At 30.6% G+C, this 16,077-nt stretch overlaps 1 protein-coding gene across 1 annotated transcript; it reads left to right on the top strand.

The window, feature by feature from the left end:
- Positions 1 to 4,447: 4,447 nt before the first annotated feature.
- On the top strand, positions 4,448 to 4,849 carry ATNIH1004_005127 (uncharacterized protein; the record flags this gene model as incomplete). The annotated part of the gene is made up of 1 exon (XM_033569787.1): positions 4,448 to 4,849. The coding sequence occupies one exon, from the start codon at positions 4,448 to 4,450 to the stop codon at positions 4,847 to 4,849; it is 402 nt and encodes a 133-aa protein (XP_033428593.1).
- Between the last annotated feature and the right edge of the window lie 11,228 nt (positions 4,850 to 16,077).

Below are 16,077 nucleotides of genomic sequence, written 5' to 3'. Positions count from 1 at the left end.
GTACATGGGACAAGGTGGTTATTAGTAACAAAACACAACAAAAAGGTTAGATACAGGGGCGAGATCAGGAACAAGGTTAAATTAGATATTTTCAATCACATAACATAACCACGTGCCTGTATTTAACTACCCCGACGGTTGGCCCAGCCGTCGGAACGGACCTTTTCCGGCACTCGGCGTAGAGCTGACAGACCCGAGTATGAATACTACTACTACTACTACCAGGTAAAGGAATAAAAAAGTTAAGTAGTTAAAGGGACACTAGAAATATTAATTTTAAAAAACTATTTGCAGTGGTCATACTGTCTTACCAGGAAAAATTAGATTAGTATAATTATAATAGCAACAGTCTAATTTTATAACTAATCACTATTTATAAAAAAGCTACGTAAATCCCGAATAAAAAGGTATTTATTTGCTAGAATACAAAGTAAAATTTTATTACTAGCTAAATATAATAAAATTACAAACTTTTTAACTTATCTAGTTTTAATCTAACCTTCATATAAAACTTTACTATAGTATCCTAAAATGTATTAGGAGAAGGCTCTCTAGAATTTAAAGCTTGGATGCAGTTATTAACAATATAAAGGTAGTAATAAAGCTCTGTATAAATAGTTTTTAAAGTCTTAATATTATCCCAAGTATTTTTAGGAACTAATTAGGGCACGAACTTACCATCAATAAAACTTTTTTTTAAAGTAAAAAGGTGTTAATAATTAACTAGTAGTACTTAGATTAAAAAAAATAACCCTTCCTAGAGCTAAACAAAGTAAGGGAAGGACTAGTTAATATACTAGTAGTAAAAGATTTCTAGAGCTAATTAGAACACCTAACCCCAGGAGTCCTAGACAAGTTCGAGTTTTAACAGCTTTAATATTAAAATCTATATTATAAGGGCGCTTCAAAGGAGTTATAAAAGCCAAGGCTTTTAAAAAAAGGCTAAAAGGAACAAATTGGATAAATATATAAATATAAACAAGGAGAAATTACAAAAAATATTATAATAACTAAGAAACTAGAGATAACCACTTTTTTAAGTATCGACCTAGCAAGATTAAAATAAGTAAAAAAAAAAATTATAAAAAACTTACTAGTCTATACTAGCATTCCAAGTATTGCAGGGGTCTTTAGTGTAAAAAATATACTAAAAACTATATTTTAAATATAGTTTAAGTGGGTACCTAAATAAGAAGTAGCTTTTTTAAGCACTAGAAAAGCAACGCACGACTAAAATATTCTGCTAGTAGTATATAATAAATAAGCTTTTAAAAGCAAATTATACTTGTGTAAAATTAAGGCGCTTTGCTATTATATAGTTTTAATTACTTCTAGTACTAGCTTACCCTTTTTATCAGATGCCTAGTTAACCTTATAACTTTATTAACTAACTAGAGAGTACTTATATTAGTCGCAGTTAAAGAAAAAACAGACTAATAAAATTAGCTATAAAGCACAAAGAAAAAGACATACTTACAGTTACTATTAGTATAGGTATTAATTACCGCTTAACAGTTTAGAATAGTAATCCCCATGCTACTTTAAGTAAGATATATTAAAAAAAAGCGGGATTTTCTATATACCTAATAGGAGGAGGCTGACTAGAGTCCCGACACAAAAGTTTAAAAAGAAGAATTAATTAAACTAGCTTTTAAGTTAACAGTCTTAAAGACAACAAGGCAGGAAGAATAATAAGTATAGTAGCTACTAGCAAACCATAAAAGGTCCTATTTATATTTAAAAAATAATAAATAGTTAATTTAGTAATAATAATTAACCTTGCTTCCTACTAGCGCGAAATGATAACCCCTTAATATATTTATTACGATCTAACTAGCACAAGAATTCTGTTACAAATAAATCTATAATAACTTAACTGCTTTGTTAATCCAGACTAATTAGACTATGCTAAGTAATCTTATAAGTAACAGACTTAGTATAGTACTAGAATATATAACAAAAGATTAACCCTATTAATTAATATTAGCAATATATAGTACCTAATAAATATAGCACTAACATATAGGCACTCCGAAAATATAATCTATAATATAGGATCCCACAGCAGTACACTGGAAGACCTTGGTAAACACTAGGTTAAATAGCGGTCTGCTACTTAAGGTAGCAGACCAGAGAGGTACTTTAAGCAGATAGCTTAGGCAATACATTCCTTTAGAAGACTTAATAGAATTCCCTTAGTCCTCCCCAGGGCTGCCATCAGGGCGGCCCCTGGGGCCCCCTTCCTATATTCGACTGTCCCTACGGCTTAGTGTTGTACTACCTTGTCCAGTCCCCTACCTAACCAGCTGTGTGATGAGCGATATTGCACTATAAAGTATAATAAAAGAATAATTGTATATAGGGATAAGTTATACTAAACAAGTATAAGATATAGTAGGCATATAATATAATATAATAACAAAGAATAACTTATACTTTCCTATTTAGGAAGGTATATTCTCGAGGAATATTAAAGAATAATTGTTTATCCATATTCCAAGCAGGGGTTTGAGCTGCTTTTATACCTTTAACATCCTGGTATTTTCCTTCCAAATTAATCTCGATATTAGGATCAGTGTTATATAGTTTCGGAAGTTCGGAACAGGCCGCCGAGATTTCTGTTTCCTAATTAAGTAATTACTTAATTGGGAATTAGGATATCTAAATAGGCGAATGATATACCGACACCCCCCCCCGTTCCACCGACACCCCTTTGGATCCAGCGACACCCCCTATTTCCCAATATAGTAATTTGGTCTCGTAGGGCAGAGGGTTAGGGCCAGAATATAGGGCAAATTATATATCAACACCACCATATTTACATGCTCTAATATTCTCTACATGCAAGCTTTTCAAAATGTCAACTAATCCTGATGTTTCTAATAAGATATCTGACTCTGAAGCTGAATTATTTGATCTCCCGCTGCCAGAAGGCCTTCAAGAGTTAACATTTCGCTCCCCGGAGGAAGCTATTAAGCACATAAATAACTTTGCTTACAACAATGGATATACAGTTGTAAAACGGTGTTCAAAACCAACAAAAGCAGGTGTTATTAAGATAATATGGCTTAAATATAACAAAGGTGGAAAGTACAATAGCCGTCTTAATAAAACCAAGCGCCGCAGGAAAGGGAGTACCAGCTTAACCATGTGCCCATTTTCTATTATTCTTAGGCTCAAGCTATTTTATATGGCGGCTGGAGATTAAAGAAAAGCAGATAATTATCAGCTTCTGCAGCTTTAACTCATGCAGTCCACGTTGTAGATATAGTATCCCACGCATCGAAAATAAGAGTTAACTTTAAACTGGAGCTTAACCACGTCATATTATTGCATCACTTCATAAAGAAGGTGCTGGAAGTGTTAAGGATCGGGATATCTATAATTTTAAAAGAGAAACAAGAAGGCGCTTTTTAAACGCAGGACTCCTATACAGGCTCTTTTATCAACTTTCCAGAGACAGACGAGTGGATTATAACTATCAAAAGATAAGATAATCAGTGGTGACAGTTTTTTTAACCTATAAATCCTGCCTGGAAATATTAAGTCTATACAGCACAGTTCTTTTTATGGATTCAAATATAAAAAAATCGATACCAGATCCTCTTCTTATATTTTGGTAGTACAGCCACCAATCGTAATTTTATTGGGCTTTGCATTTATATCTAATAAGAAGGAGGAGTTATATACATTTGCTCTTAACAGCTGGAGCTGTAATAATCGCTTTATATTGCCTTTCCAAAAACCATTGTTACAGATAAGATAAGGATTAATAAGGCAGTTAACTTGTTTTCCTTTTGCAGAAATATCTTATGCCTATGGCACATTGAAAAGAATATCTTGACTCGATGCAGACCAATTATTCGACATAAGTGACTTGTCTTAATATAATAATCCAAGCCAAGCAGTTGGAGATATCTTTAACCAGAAAGTTAGGATAAATGGAAAGCTTTTCTTGGATTATTTATAAATAGTCAATGAAAAACCATAACAGAAATAATGCAGCATGGGCTAATTTTACCAGCGAGTACGCCGAACATCTGGACTGATATTATTCGCTATATTCAAGAAATAGATGATAACCTGACTTTAGAGCGCTTTTTAAATGCCATACCAATAAGTCTCTTTATCTTGGTCAGATTGCCACTTCCCGTGTGGAGGGGAGTCATTGGATTATTAAACGAGAGCTTTAATCATCTACCAAGGACCTTCTTAGCGCTGCTGATATATAGGTCTTGTCCTTCAAGATCAACATCGAAAAGTATGGGATAAGATTAATAGGATAGATCGGCACCTATTTATCTCCAGACTTTATTTATCAAAAGTGCTTAATAAAGTATCTAGATATGCACTTAATATTGTGTATAAAACACAAATACAATATCTACCGGAAGGACAACCAGGAAAGCGGCCAATTTAGGAATGCAGTGGTGTAACCCATACTACAATGGGGCTTCCATGTATCCACAGAATCCGGGAGCGTCTTCAAAACCGCGAGTCTCTATATCTTGGAGATTTTAATCGTCATTGTCGTCTTTATAATGACCAGGACATGCCTCCGATTAACCCAAGAGACTTGGTTTTAGAACCAGAGGTTGTACGCCGAAAGGGCCGGCCGGGAGGATCATTAAATCGATCCAGTCAGGTAGAACCAGAACTGGAGCCAGCAAGTCAGGATCGCTCCACTCAGCGTGATCCTTCAGCCTTTGTATTGTCTTATCCCAGGAATCATCGCGCGGGCAAGGGAGAGGGAGAGGTAGAGATAGTGGGCGTGGGCGTGGGCGTGGGCGTGGGCGTGGTTGCGGTCGTGGTCGTGGTGGTCAGGTCCCGGGTGTCCCACCAGGGATGACAGGAAGGATACAATTCTGATGCTATACTAAATAAGGAAACAGATATTGATTAGTTTTTATTGCATTTTTAAGCGATTCAGGCAAGGCCACACCGGTCATATACTAACATGGTCCCTCCACCCAAACTCCCCGTCGGGGTGTTCACGTGATTATGCGCTATACTATATTGGGAAATAGGGGGTGTCGCTGGATCCAAAGGGGTGTCGGTGAAACGGGGGGGGGGGTGTCGGTATATCATTCGCCTCTAAATATTCTGACAATAGTGTATTTTTAATATATAATAAAAATTTCGTCCAATAAGCTTCTTAATACAGCCTTTCCCAAAGGGGAATAAAGGTTTTTCCCCAATAGGATATAAAACATCACTTATAAAAGAAACCCTTTTGGGCTTATTTACCGATATTTAAAGCTAGCATGGCTTAATTAACAGCTGCCTTTTAGTGCTGGGTTCTTAAAACTTTTAAAATTATTAGATTGGTTTTTAAAAATTTTGCTTTACATTATTATAATCGACTTTTTTATATGGCCTAGCCAGCTGTTTATTATAGTGTCACCTTAAACTAGACACCAGAGCAACACATGGTCCGATCTATGCCATTTATTTATAGACAGTAAGAAGTGGTAAAAACGACTATATAACTACTCTCAGACTTGGCGAGAATTAATAAAGTTCGGGTGAACAATTCAAATTCCGGATAAGCTATTTGAATAATCTCTTGCCATTATTAAATATAGCGAGGACAATTGCCATAGTTAATAAGTAGCTGCCGTCCTAGTATAATACTTCTTGACATTACAGCTATTTACAATTTATATTAATATGTAAAATTTATTTTTCAACTTTAAACTAAGCTTGAATATATTCAGTCTTTGTTATTTGCTAGGTAGTTATAAGATCCAAACAGAATACAAGGTTCCATGGAAAAAAACCAAGAATTAACTGAGTTCTAGGGGGCTGAATTTTAGTGTGGTAAAGTTTATAAACAGGTAGTATTCTGCCAATTATCGAATAATTTATACAAATTATTTATATTTAAATAAGGATTATGTGGCACGCTCATACGGGTCGGAACTTTATAAGTGGTTTTTAGCGGTCTTCCTACTTTGTTTATCCATGCTTTAAATATTTAACCTTATCCGCTTTTAATCTTTATCTACACACTAATCAATAAAATTAACAATGTTCTTTTTCTAAGCTTGCGTGTTTTACAGTTAGTGGTATGTTCTTTTATATTTTATTTATTCTTTGGATGTTTATTTACTAAGCTATTTAAATAGTTTAATATATTATATTTATTTAACTGCTTTTTATTATGCTCTGTCTTATTTTTATACTTGTTTTAATATTATCTTTATATTTTATTATTTATAGTTGTTTCCGTATTATTTCTATTGTTATTTTAACAATCCTATTTAATCTAACTAAAATCCTACAGTATCCTTATGCCATCGCGGCGAGAGCTGTAGACTATAAAGCTTGGCTATTAAATTACTTAATTTATTAACCTTAATGCCTCTTGCTTTGCTTAGAAGCTAAATTCTAGTATTATCTACTAATTTTACTATATTATTTTAACTATTAAATTACTGCTATTAACACACATCTACATATTTAACTAGGATATTAATTATTCTACTATTTATTAAGCAGTTGCAGAGTTTATACGCCTGACTAACTATTTACTAAGTTAGCAGAAGTATACTAACTAGCTAGTGTGCTAACCTGTAGTTAACCGGATACCTTTACATCCTCTGGGACAATAATCCTTTATCTTAATAATCTTTAAACCTTAAATACCACCTGTCTCCCAAATGGTTAAATAATCTACTATTTACTAAATAAAAACCAGAAACATTTCTCTAGCTGCCTTAGCTACCTTTAGAAGGCTTTTCCCTTTTGTCGAACCAAGAAACAAGGTTATTCCTGTTCCTAATTTTATAATAGTTAGGTTAATAAAGTAAACAAAGATACAAGCTAGAAGTATTTTTTTTAAATAATTTTTATAATTTAACACCTGTGTTGACTTACTAGAAAATAGTTAGAATATCTTTTTTATTAAACCTTAGTTATTAACCTGTTTTACACCCCACCTCCGGCTGGTCAAGTATTAGCTACTATATAAGCAACTTAGCTATTTGTTTAATAAATAAACAGTTAGTTAGTAATTAAGACTTATAGGAAATAACAACTGCCTCCTAGACCTCCTGGACCTGGACCTCCCCGGTGTTCCTGGAAATCCTGGCGATCCTGGCCCTCTGGTCCAGCCGGACCGCCTGGTTAAGGTGAAAATAGATTGAATAACAGCAGCCCCTAGAAGACAGAGGAAATAGGCTACTTCTGGCCGGAACTTAAGAAAGATATAGCTATTAAACAGGTTAATAACTATATTTATTACAAGGATGTTAATATGTTTATTAACTATATTAAAAATATTATTACCTTTAAAGGGGAAGAAATAGTTTAAGCTAACCTACAAGCTTGCCTCCATGGAGCAGCCCTTGCTTGGTTTACTTTTAAATTAAGTAAATTAAAAAGGATGCTTTGCGTACTCTACCTTTATTAATTAAAGCAGGAATAGTAGTGGTAACAGGCACGGATAGTTATATTATTTAGCTAAATAATTTAAACCTAATTTAAAACTTTTATAAAAGTACAGGCCCTTTAATATATTTATACTAATATTTCCGCTGGAAAAACTTTTACAAGTATTTGCTAAAGAAGTTATATACCTAGCCTAAGCTGCTAAGATTTATCAGCCCTTTTAGCAGATTGCTATAGTATAAAATATATTTAATCCTGTTTTTTAATAGTATATTTCCTAACCCTAATTAAAAATAACTAAAACCAAGTTCCTACAAGAACTAAAGTAGTAGTAATTTCCTTGGTAAAATCTTATTTCCTGCAAAAAAAAAACCCAAGGCCTAATTATATAGTAAAATTAATCCTAATTAGGCCTATTATAACCAGAGACCCTTTTAAAAAAAAAATAGTTACTAAGGACTAGATATTAATACTTTAGATTATTTATACTACAAGCTTGGTTTTTTTGCTAGTCAGCAAAAGGCTATATACCCTCTCTACCCTTAAGCCTACCAGAGATTCCTATCTGCTTGGCTACTATATAATTATAATAGATATAATCGGAATATGTATTAATATCCTAACTAGTTTAGTTAAGCCCTTAGGTAATAACCCTATAACCAGCAGAACTAACTGCCTGTTTTAGGTCAGCAAAACCGCAGCTGCAAATAGCCAATAAGCCAGCGAATCCTGCTAATTATAACTAGTTATAGAATATTAATTATAGTTTATATAATTGCCCAAGCCCATATATTAACTAGCTTTGTTAACTATGGAATTAATAGTAAAACCTTTATATAAATATACGTATAGCGCTAAGGCATCTAGGGATTTAAAAGGGGAGATTCCTATAAACAAAATAATAAGCAAGCAAATATTACTAATACTAGGTAACCCCCAAGTAACTAATTACCTAACTAATTGCCTGACCAATTGCTTAAGTACCTGGGTAGATAGCTAATAATCCTTTTAATAATAGTTATTTATAATAGCGCCTTTTACACGGATAATTATTAGTATAATAAATTTTATAATAAGTTATTTAATACCTATAATATATATATAATATTTGCTAAAGTATTATTAAAAAAAAAACTAAGTAATTTAAATACCTACTATTTTTAAGAGTAATAATATAGTAATATTATATAATTTTTATAGTTTTATTTTTTTATTAAATAATAAACTACACACCTTTGCGAGATTAATTATTAAAAAATATTAACCCTAACTATTTAATACCTACAGCTAAAGCCTATTTAGTTAAATTTATTAAATTAAATAGAAATCAGGTATTTTTACTAAAGGATTGTTTTAATATTCGGTATTAATATTATATTACTATAAAAGCTGGCCTAAATACCACTAAAAAATCTTAAGAAAATTTGCCTTAATTCGGGATGCTTCTTTACTATTATTAATAAATAAAGCCTTTATAAAAACTATTAAAAATGTAGTTATTAAAAATACAGGATTTGTAATTATTATTACTAGTATTAGCACTATAAAGTATTAAGGTCTAGAATAACACTAATAAACCAGTTGTTATTCCTTGGTGTTTTTAAATAGGAACTGTTTTAGATATAAATAACTTTTTCACGGTGTATTAAGCTATAGGTAATCTCCCTAAGGACCTGTTTACTTTTATAAACCCACTAATTAATAAGGATGCTAGCTGTTTTATTAAGTTATTAAAAAATCATATTTTATAACAAGCTAAACCAAGCTTTGCTTATTATTATATTAGTATTTAAAAAATTATTTATATATATATTACAGGCCTCTGCATTTTTTATTATTCTAGTTAAAAAGAAGCCTGATAAAACTATTATCTTATCTTATTAAAGTTACTATTTAAATATTTTAAGCCTAAAGTATATTATTAAAAAGTATAATATATAGGCCCAGCCTGATAGATTTAATATAAAAAAATAATAGATAAAAGTACTATTACAAGAAGATTAGTAAAAGTATATACTAAAAGCTAAGATATTATATAAAACCGCGAGTTAAAGAAATTATTAATAAAATCTTTAACCTACTAAAATTTTATGGCAAGCTAATTAAAGTAATTAATTATACTTTTTTAGGATATCCTATTTTTATTATTTACCGACTGGTCTGGGATAAAAAGCGAAATACCTTTAAAACTAAGGGTCAAGTAGTTGTTAATCTTTATAGGGTAAATAAAGAAATAAAACTAGATCTGTATTTATTACCTAGCTAAAAAAAAATTCTTGTATTAGTACATGGTTATTCCTTTATTTTTATTATAAACACAGTAAAATTTTTTACTAATAGCCTGTAAAGTAAAAAAGCATGCAAACTATTTAGCTGTTGTTTTATATAAAAAATAAAAAATTTTTTAAATTATAATAATAGGGTTTATTAATTTAGTGCCCTATGTCCAGTGGTAAATAAATAGTATCCTAAAAAATATGCCCTATATAAAGGTGTACATGAATAGTATAGTAATAGTATTTAAAATACTTAAAAAATATGAGTTATCTGGACTCTGTTTTTACTTGCTTTAAGAATTTAAATATAAAGCTGGAGCCCACTAAAGCCTTTATAGGTTTCCCGAGTGTAAAGCTGCTAGGTTAAAAAGTAAATTCCTTTAATTAAAAATAAAAGACCCTATTATTAAAGGGAGCTTCTAGAAAAAATCCAAGCAGCTAAAAGGCATATACTATGCGATCTTATTTAAACTAACTAAAAAGGAATTAGCTGCCTTTAAGTGTTTGCAGGACTATTTTATTAGCTAAAATCTACTATTTTTTTATTACCTTGCCCCTAAGAGACACTTTTATATTAATCTGGACTTTTTATTAAAAAATATTTTAAACTATAAATACCACCTCCAAGAATATTAGTCAAGCTAATTATATTCCTAAGTTACTCCTTAAATCCTGCTAAAACACGATATTAGGCTACTAAACTGAAGGTATTTTACCTTGTCTAGGTATTACAAAAAATATATCATATAGTTAAGTTATCTAAGTTAACCCTAGTTATTTATACCACCCATACCTTGACTGTTAGTCTAGCAACCTAAAGCTTGTTCGTAATAACTACCTTTCTAAATTATTAAAATCTGCAGCTTGTAAGGGCGAGCAACTATATTTAGTAATTTAAGTTAAAGATTATTTATTAACCAGGGAAGATAAATACTATAGCAAATACTATATTATATTTACTAGCTTAGAAACCTACTAGTTTAAATATTAATCTTAATTTAGCTTATTTCTCTGCCTTAACAGTTGAAATATCTAAATTTTTTAAATAAGAATTGCAACGTGCTTATTCTAATAATTCTTAAGCTACTAAAATTATTAGCTATCTAAAAAAAACACCTAAGTACCATGGAGGTTATTTTACATTAATTAGATAAAGACTTATTATTTATAAAATATTAGCCTGGCAACAAATAGTGGTTATATATGCCAAGGCCCTTGGTTAAAGGTGTTTTTAAAATAATTTATAATTAAAAAAATTATTAGGGCCTTAATAAATACCTTTTTTAAATAGTTTTACTATCTACCAAGATAAATATTTTTTTAAGGTAGTATATTAACCACTGCTTATACTAGCTAAATAAACCTAAGTACTATTATCCCTATAAAGCTTTATATCTAATTTTTATACCAGAGTTTTTTTATACTATTATTATTAACTATCTTACTAATTTACCTAGAGATCTGACGGCTATAATTAGCTCCTAGTAATTATAAACAAGTTCACTAGCAAGTTAGGCTTATACCAGGAAAAGTAATATAGGACACGCAGGAATAGAGTTGTGCTCTAGTTAATTATTTAAAAAAGTATAACTAGGGTTTTAAGTACATTATTACTAATAAAAATATTTAGTTTATATTATTGTTTTAGCACAGCATGTTTTTTATAATAGGTGCTAAATAGTATTTTTTTTATAGCTTATTATTCTTAAACACAGCTAGATAAAAAAAATAATCCAAGTTATTAAAACAATACTATAACACTAGCTTACCTGTAATTTAAATACTTCAGGTATTTTTTTTATTTTTACTATTAATAGGACAGCAAATACTTTAATAAAAGCCTCGCTATATTAGCTACTATTTAGTATGGATCTGCGCCGACTATAAAATATAGTTAAAGAATACCTTGGGGGGCAAGATTTCTTGTCCAGGGTAGATACTAAGAAGGCAAGGCCTTGCCTTTGCCTCACTCCGAATAAAAGAGATATACAACCGAAGGCATGAAAAACCTCCTGTTTTTAAATCTAGTAATAAGGTTACTATATATCTCCACAAGGGTTACTTTATCCCGGCTGTAAAATACTTTAAAAAAAAGCTTTCCTAATAGTACTTTGCTTTTTTTAAAGTTATTAAGCACGTCGGATATTCCGCCTACTGTTTTTAGTTACCAGCCAGCTGGAAAATTTATCCAGTAATATTTATCACCCAACTTAAGCCAGTTTCTAATCCCTGGAATAACCTGTTTATCTGTGCACCTACCTGTCCTCTACTAGTTACTAACTAACAAGTGTTTTTCTAATTAAACAGATTATTAGGAAGGAGGTGGAGCGTATTCTTAACAAATAAATTATATAAATTAGCCGAAATTGAGCTCCCTTTACCAAATACCTGGTGCGCTGGAAAGGGTACTTATTAGAAAAAAATTAATAGGTCCGGACTAAGGATATTACTACAAGCTTATTAAGGAGTACAAGCGTTCCACTGCTAATATACCTTTATTATTCTAGGCCAAAGATTAACTGTAATATTAATTAGGTGTTTTTTATTCCCTATTCCTTTTTTTTTAAATTACTACCATCCCTCGTCGCACTAAATTGTTTTATTTTGCGATTTCCTTAATATCTTAATATGCTTCCTACATTATGTATCTAGTTAGTGGTAGTGGTTAAGGGCGACCTTATTTTGTAAAACCCCCATATATAGCACGCTTATACGGGTTAGAACTGTATAAATGGTTCTTAGCGGTCTCCCTACTTTGTTCGTCCATGCTTCGAATATTTCACCTCGTCCACCTTCAATCTTCTACACACTAATCAATGAAATTGACGATGTTCTTCCCCTGAGCTTGCCAATATCCTATAATTAGTTATATAGCTAATTACTGAGCTAAATAATTAATTTTTTTTAATAACAGCTGTAATGCCCTTTACAGGTATAAGTATTAGTATAATAAGTTAACTATTTAACGTAATCGGTAAGCGAGCGCCGCACCTCTGTATTCCATATAAAATGACACTTTTTGAGAGTCTAATATCTCAACAATAAAGCACCTAGAGGACATAAAATTAAATATACAGTATAATATAATACTGTGTATATATATATTAAGCAGAGAAATTTCCGGAATGAATATTTCTCCAGGTAAGATAAATTACAGCTGTATTTTTTATACTTTCAGTTGTCCTAGTATTTAAAGCCAAGAAAACTACCTAAAAACATGAAAGTATAAAAACACCCTTTTAGAGTTCATATATATGTTATTATCTTATCAAGATGTTTCTATATCTACTGGTGGTTGAGATATTAAGGTTTCAAAGAGTGCCATTTTATATGGAGTACAGAAGTGCGGCGCTCGCCTTCAATGCGGCGCTTGCTTACCGATTACGTTAACACATAAAATATATATAATATTTGCCAAAGTATTATTAAAAAATTATTAATTTATCCACTACTATATTTAAAGTTACCTGTTCACATTTCATAAAATTAATTATTAAAGGGATATTTAACTTTCACTATTTAGTACCTATAAAGCCCATTTTGTTAAAGTTATTAAATAGGAAGGCCTTTTTACTAAAAAAAAAAATTGCCTTAATATTGGTATTAGTGTCGCTAAAAACCATAAAAATATTTGCCCTAATTTAGGATGCTTCTCCACAATTATTAATAAAAATTTTATAAAAACCATTAAAAATGCAGTTATTAAAATATAAAACCTTTAATAATTATTATTAGTAGTATTAATACTATACTTTTACAATATATTTTCCTAGATTAGTTAATATTAAGCTTAAAAGTAAAAAAATATATTAGGGTAAATTACATGTTAGTCTGTATATCTTGCTACTAAAAGGACTTATTTTTAATTTTATGTAGCCTTTATATTTTAATTTCTTACCGAGCTGAGCCTGTATACCACTCGAATCCTTTTATATATATATTATTAGCCAAACTGTTATACCTTTAAAATTAAGAGGCAGGATCTTAGTTAAGATAAAGTTAAGGCTATATAACAATTATAAATACTATTTTAAACTTTTAAGGGTGCTCTGCTTAGTATTGCAGCTTATTTAGTAAATCATAGCTTTTTATTAAGGTCTATAATAACACGGATAAACCTACATATTATTCCTTGGGACAAGTCTAAAAAGCGCAGCACCACAACCAAAGTACGCAACCGTTCGAATTTTATGTTAAAATTACCCTTATTAAATAAACTCGTGATCATCCTCAAAACGAGCCTTCCTCCTGTTCCCCGTCGTTATTGTGGCCGCAATGGCGCCGAACGCGGGTGGAAAGGCTATGTGGCCTTTAAACCTACAAGGCTGATTAAGCAAGCAATGCTACAAATATATATATATATATATATAAATACCTTTTTAGCTGTTGCCTTAGAGCTAAAAGCAATCCAGGATAGAGCAGGCTCCCACAGTCTGCTAAAAGGCATGTTCCAGCCCTTTCTGGATATAATTATTAAACTAGTTAGATAGTTCCAAGAGGCTCTGTTAGTAAAGAACCTTACCAAAGATATTATAAAACTAAAGTCCCTAATTAGTATTAAAGCAAATAAAAAAAACTAGTTACAGCTAGTTAAATCTGTTAATATATTTAGGACCCTGCGGACCGGCGCGCTAATACCTGTATTAGAACTTTTGTATTCCTGGCTTAAGGCTGCCTGTTATAGTGTGGTTCTAGGAACTACTATAATAATAACTTTAGGATTATATATATCCAACTGGTTGGGTGCTGCCTATACTAAGGGATTTATAGTACCTAGTATAGTTACTAGAATATTAGGATTCCCTGCCCTAGTATAGTAAACCTTAAACTACATGTTTATAAAACTACACCCTTAGTAGTTAATTCCCTTTGGTATAACTACTAGAAGTTAGTTAATAAGGTAAACTAATTTATTAAAAGTAGTAATAAGATAATTAGCTATTATAAGATAGTTACTAGTCGCGTGCTGCCTAGCAGGGATATAATTTTTATAGTTAATAATATAAAAAATACTAAAAAACTGTAATAAAGCATGTCTGCTTAGCTAAAAGGCTTAAAATCTAATACCGTGCTTAACACCAAGGATATCCTATAATAGTCTACTAGGTGGATATTAAAATAATTAAAAAAAACCTGGTAAAATACTAAAAAATATTAATTAAGCGCTTAACTATAGCTAATTTAACTAATTAGCTACCACACCCCCAGAGATTACCTACGTGGGATAGGTGCAGTTATAAAAACTAGTAGTATAAAAAAAACACCTAGCTATACTAGTAGTAGAATTTAATAATAACTACATAGTTAATATAGTAATTTGTTAAAAACTTATCCTAGATAAAAAATAATATAATACTAGTATTTATAACTATAAGCAGTAACTACTATAATACTTTAGCTATTAAAAATATAAATATATTATTTAATACTACAGGAAGGCACTTACCTGTATATACTGCAGCTAGGAATATTTATATAAAATTATATATATAAAAACTATAATAATTATAAAAAATATACCTACTATATCCTTTATAAAAGTAAACACTATGCCTTTAACTGCAAATGCCCTGTTAAATAGTAGTAGACTAAAATAATTTATTAAAAAAAGGCTATATACCTATCCTTTTTCCCTAAAATACTATAGTCTAGGATCCCGGTCCATGCCACTAATATACTAATACAGGAGCTAGAGCTAGAACTAACTAGCTTAGATAGCTTCTAATATACACTTGCCTAGGAGAGAGTATAGTTAACTATAAACAAGAAAGTCACTACTATAATATATAACCAAGCTATAAAGCCTTTACTTAAAGAGTGGGAGGCCGACATGCTTAAAAAGCTATAACTAAAAGCCAAGCTTATATAATAAAAGCTAGGCCTAGAATAAAAATAAATACATTTAATACAACACTCTAAATAGCAAGGATAATAATAATTTTATAGCTATAGGTAATTAAAGTAATAAAAAGCTTATATATAAATATATATTACTAACAGGAATTAAATAAGTTAATAATATTAAGCTAGTAATATACAGGCACAGCGCACCGCAGCCACCCCTAAATAAATATAATAATAACAAGCTTAGTAAAGATATACTAAAGTATATAGCCTTGTTCTTTTTTTATTTATAAGATAATAAAAAGTATAACTAAAAGTCCTATAGGTAAACTATAGGCTATATATTACTATTATACAGTATTTTTTTAGTAAAAAAAAGGTGTAAAATACTATAAATATTATTATAATATAAAAAACTATACCCTAATTATATAACTAACCATATAGATTTCTATAATATCCCTGGGAGGTTAATTCTATATAGTAATCTAATAAATACTAAGCTATACTAATAACACTAAAACACCACCGCTATAAGTGGCATTCTTTATAAGTAAAAAAATTA

This window comes from Aspergillus tanneri (genome assembly GCF_003426965.1).
Source record: "Aspergillus tanneri strain NIH1004 chromosome Unknown AapTan_3_pilon_pilon_pilon, whole genome shotgun sequence".
In the NCBI taxonomy this organism is placed as follows: domain Eukaryota; kingdom Fungi; phylum Ascomycota; class Eurotiomycetes; order Eurotiales; family Aspergillaceae; genus Aspergillus; species Aspergillus tanneri.
This window is presented reverse-complemented; position numbering and strand designations above follow the sequence as displayed.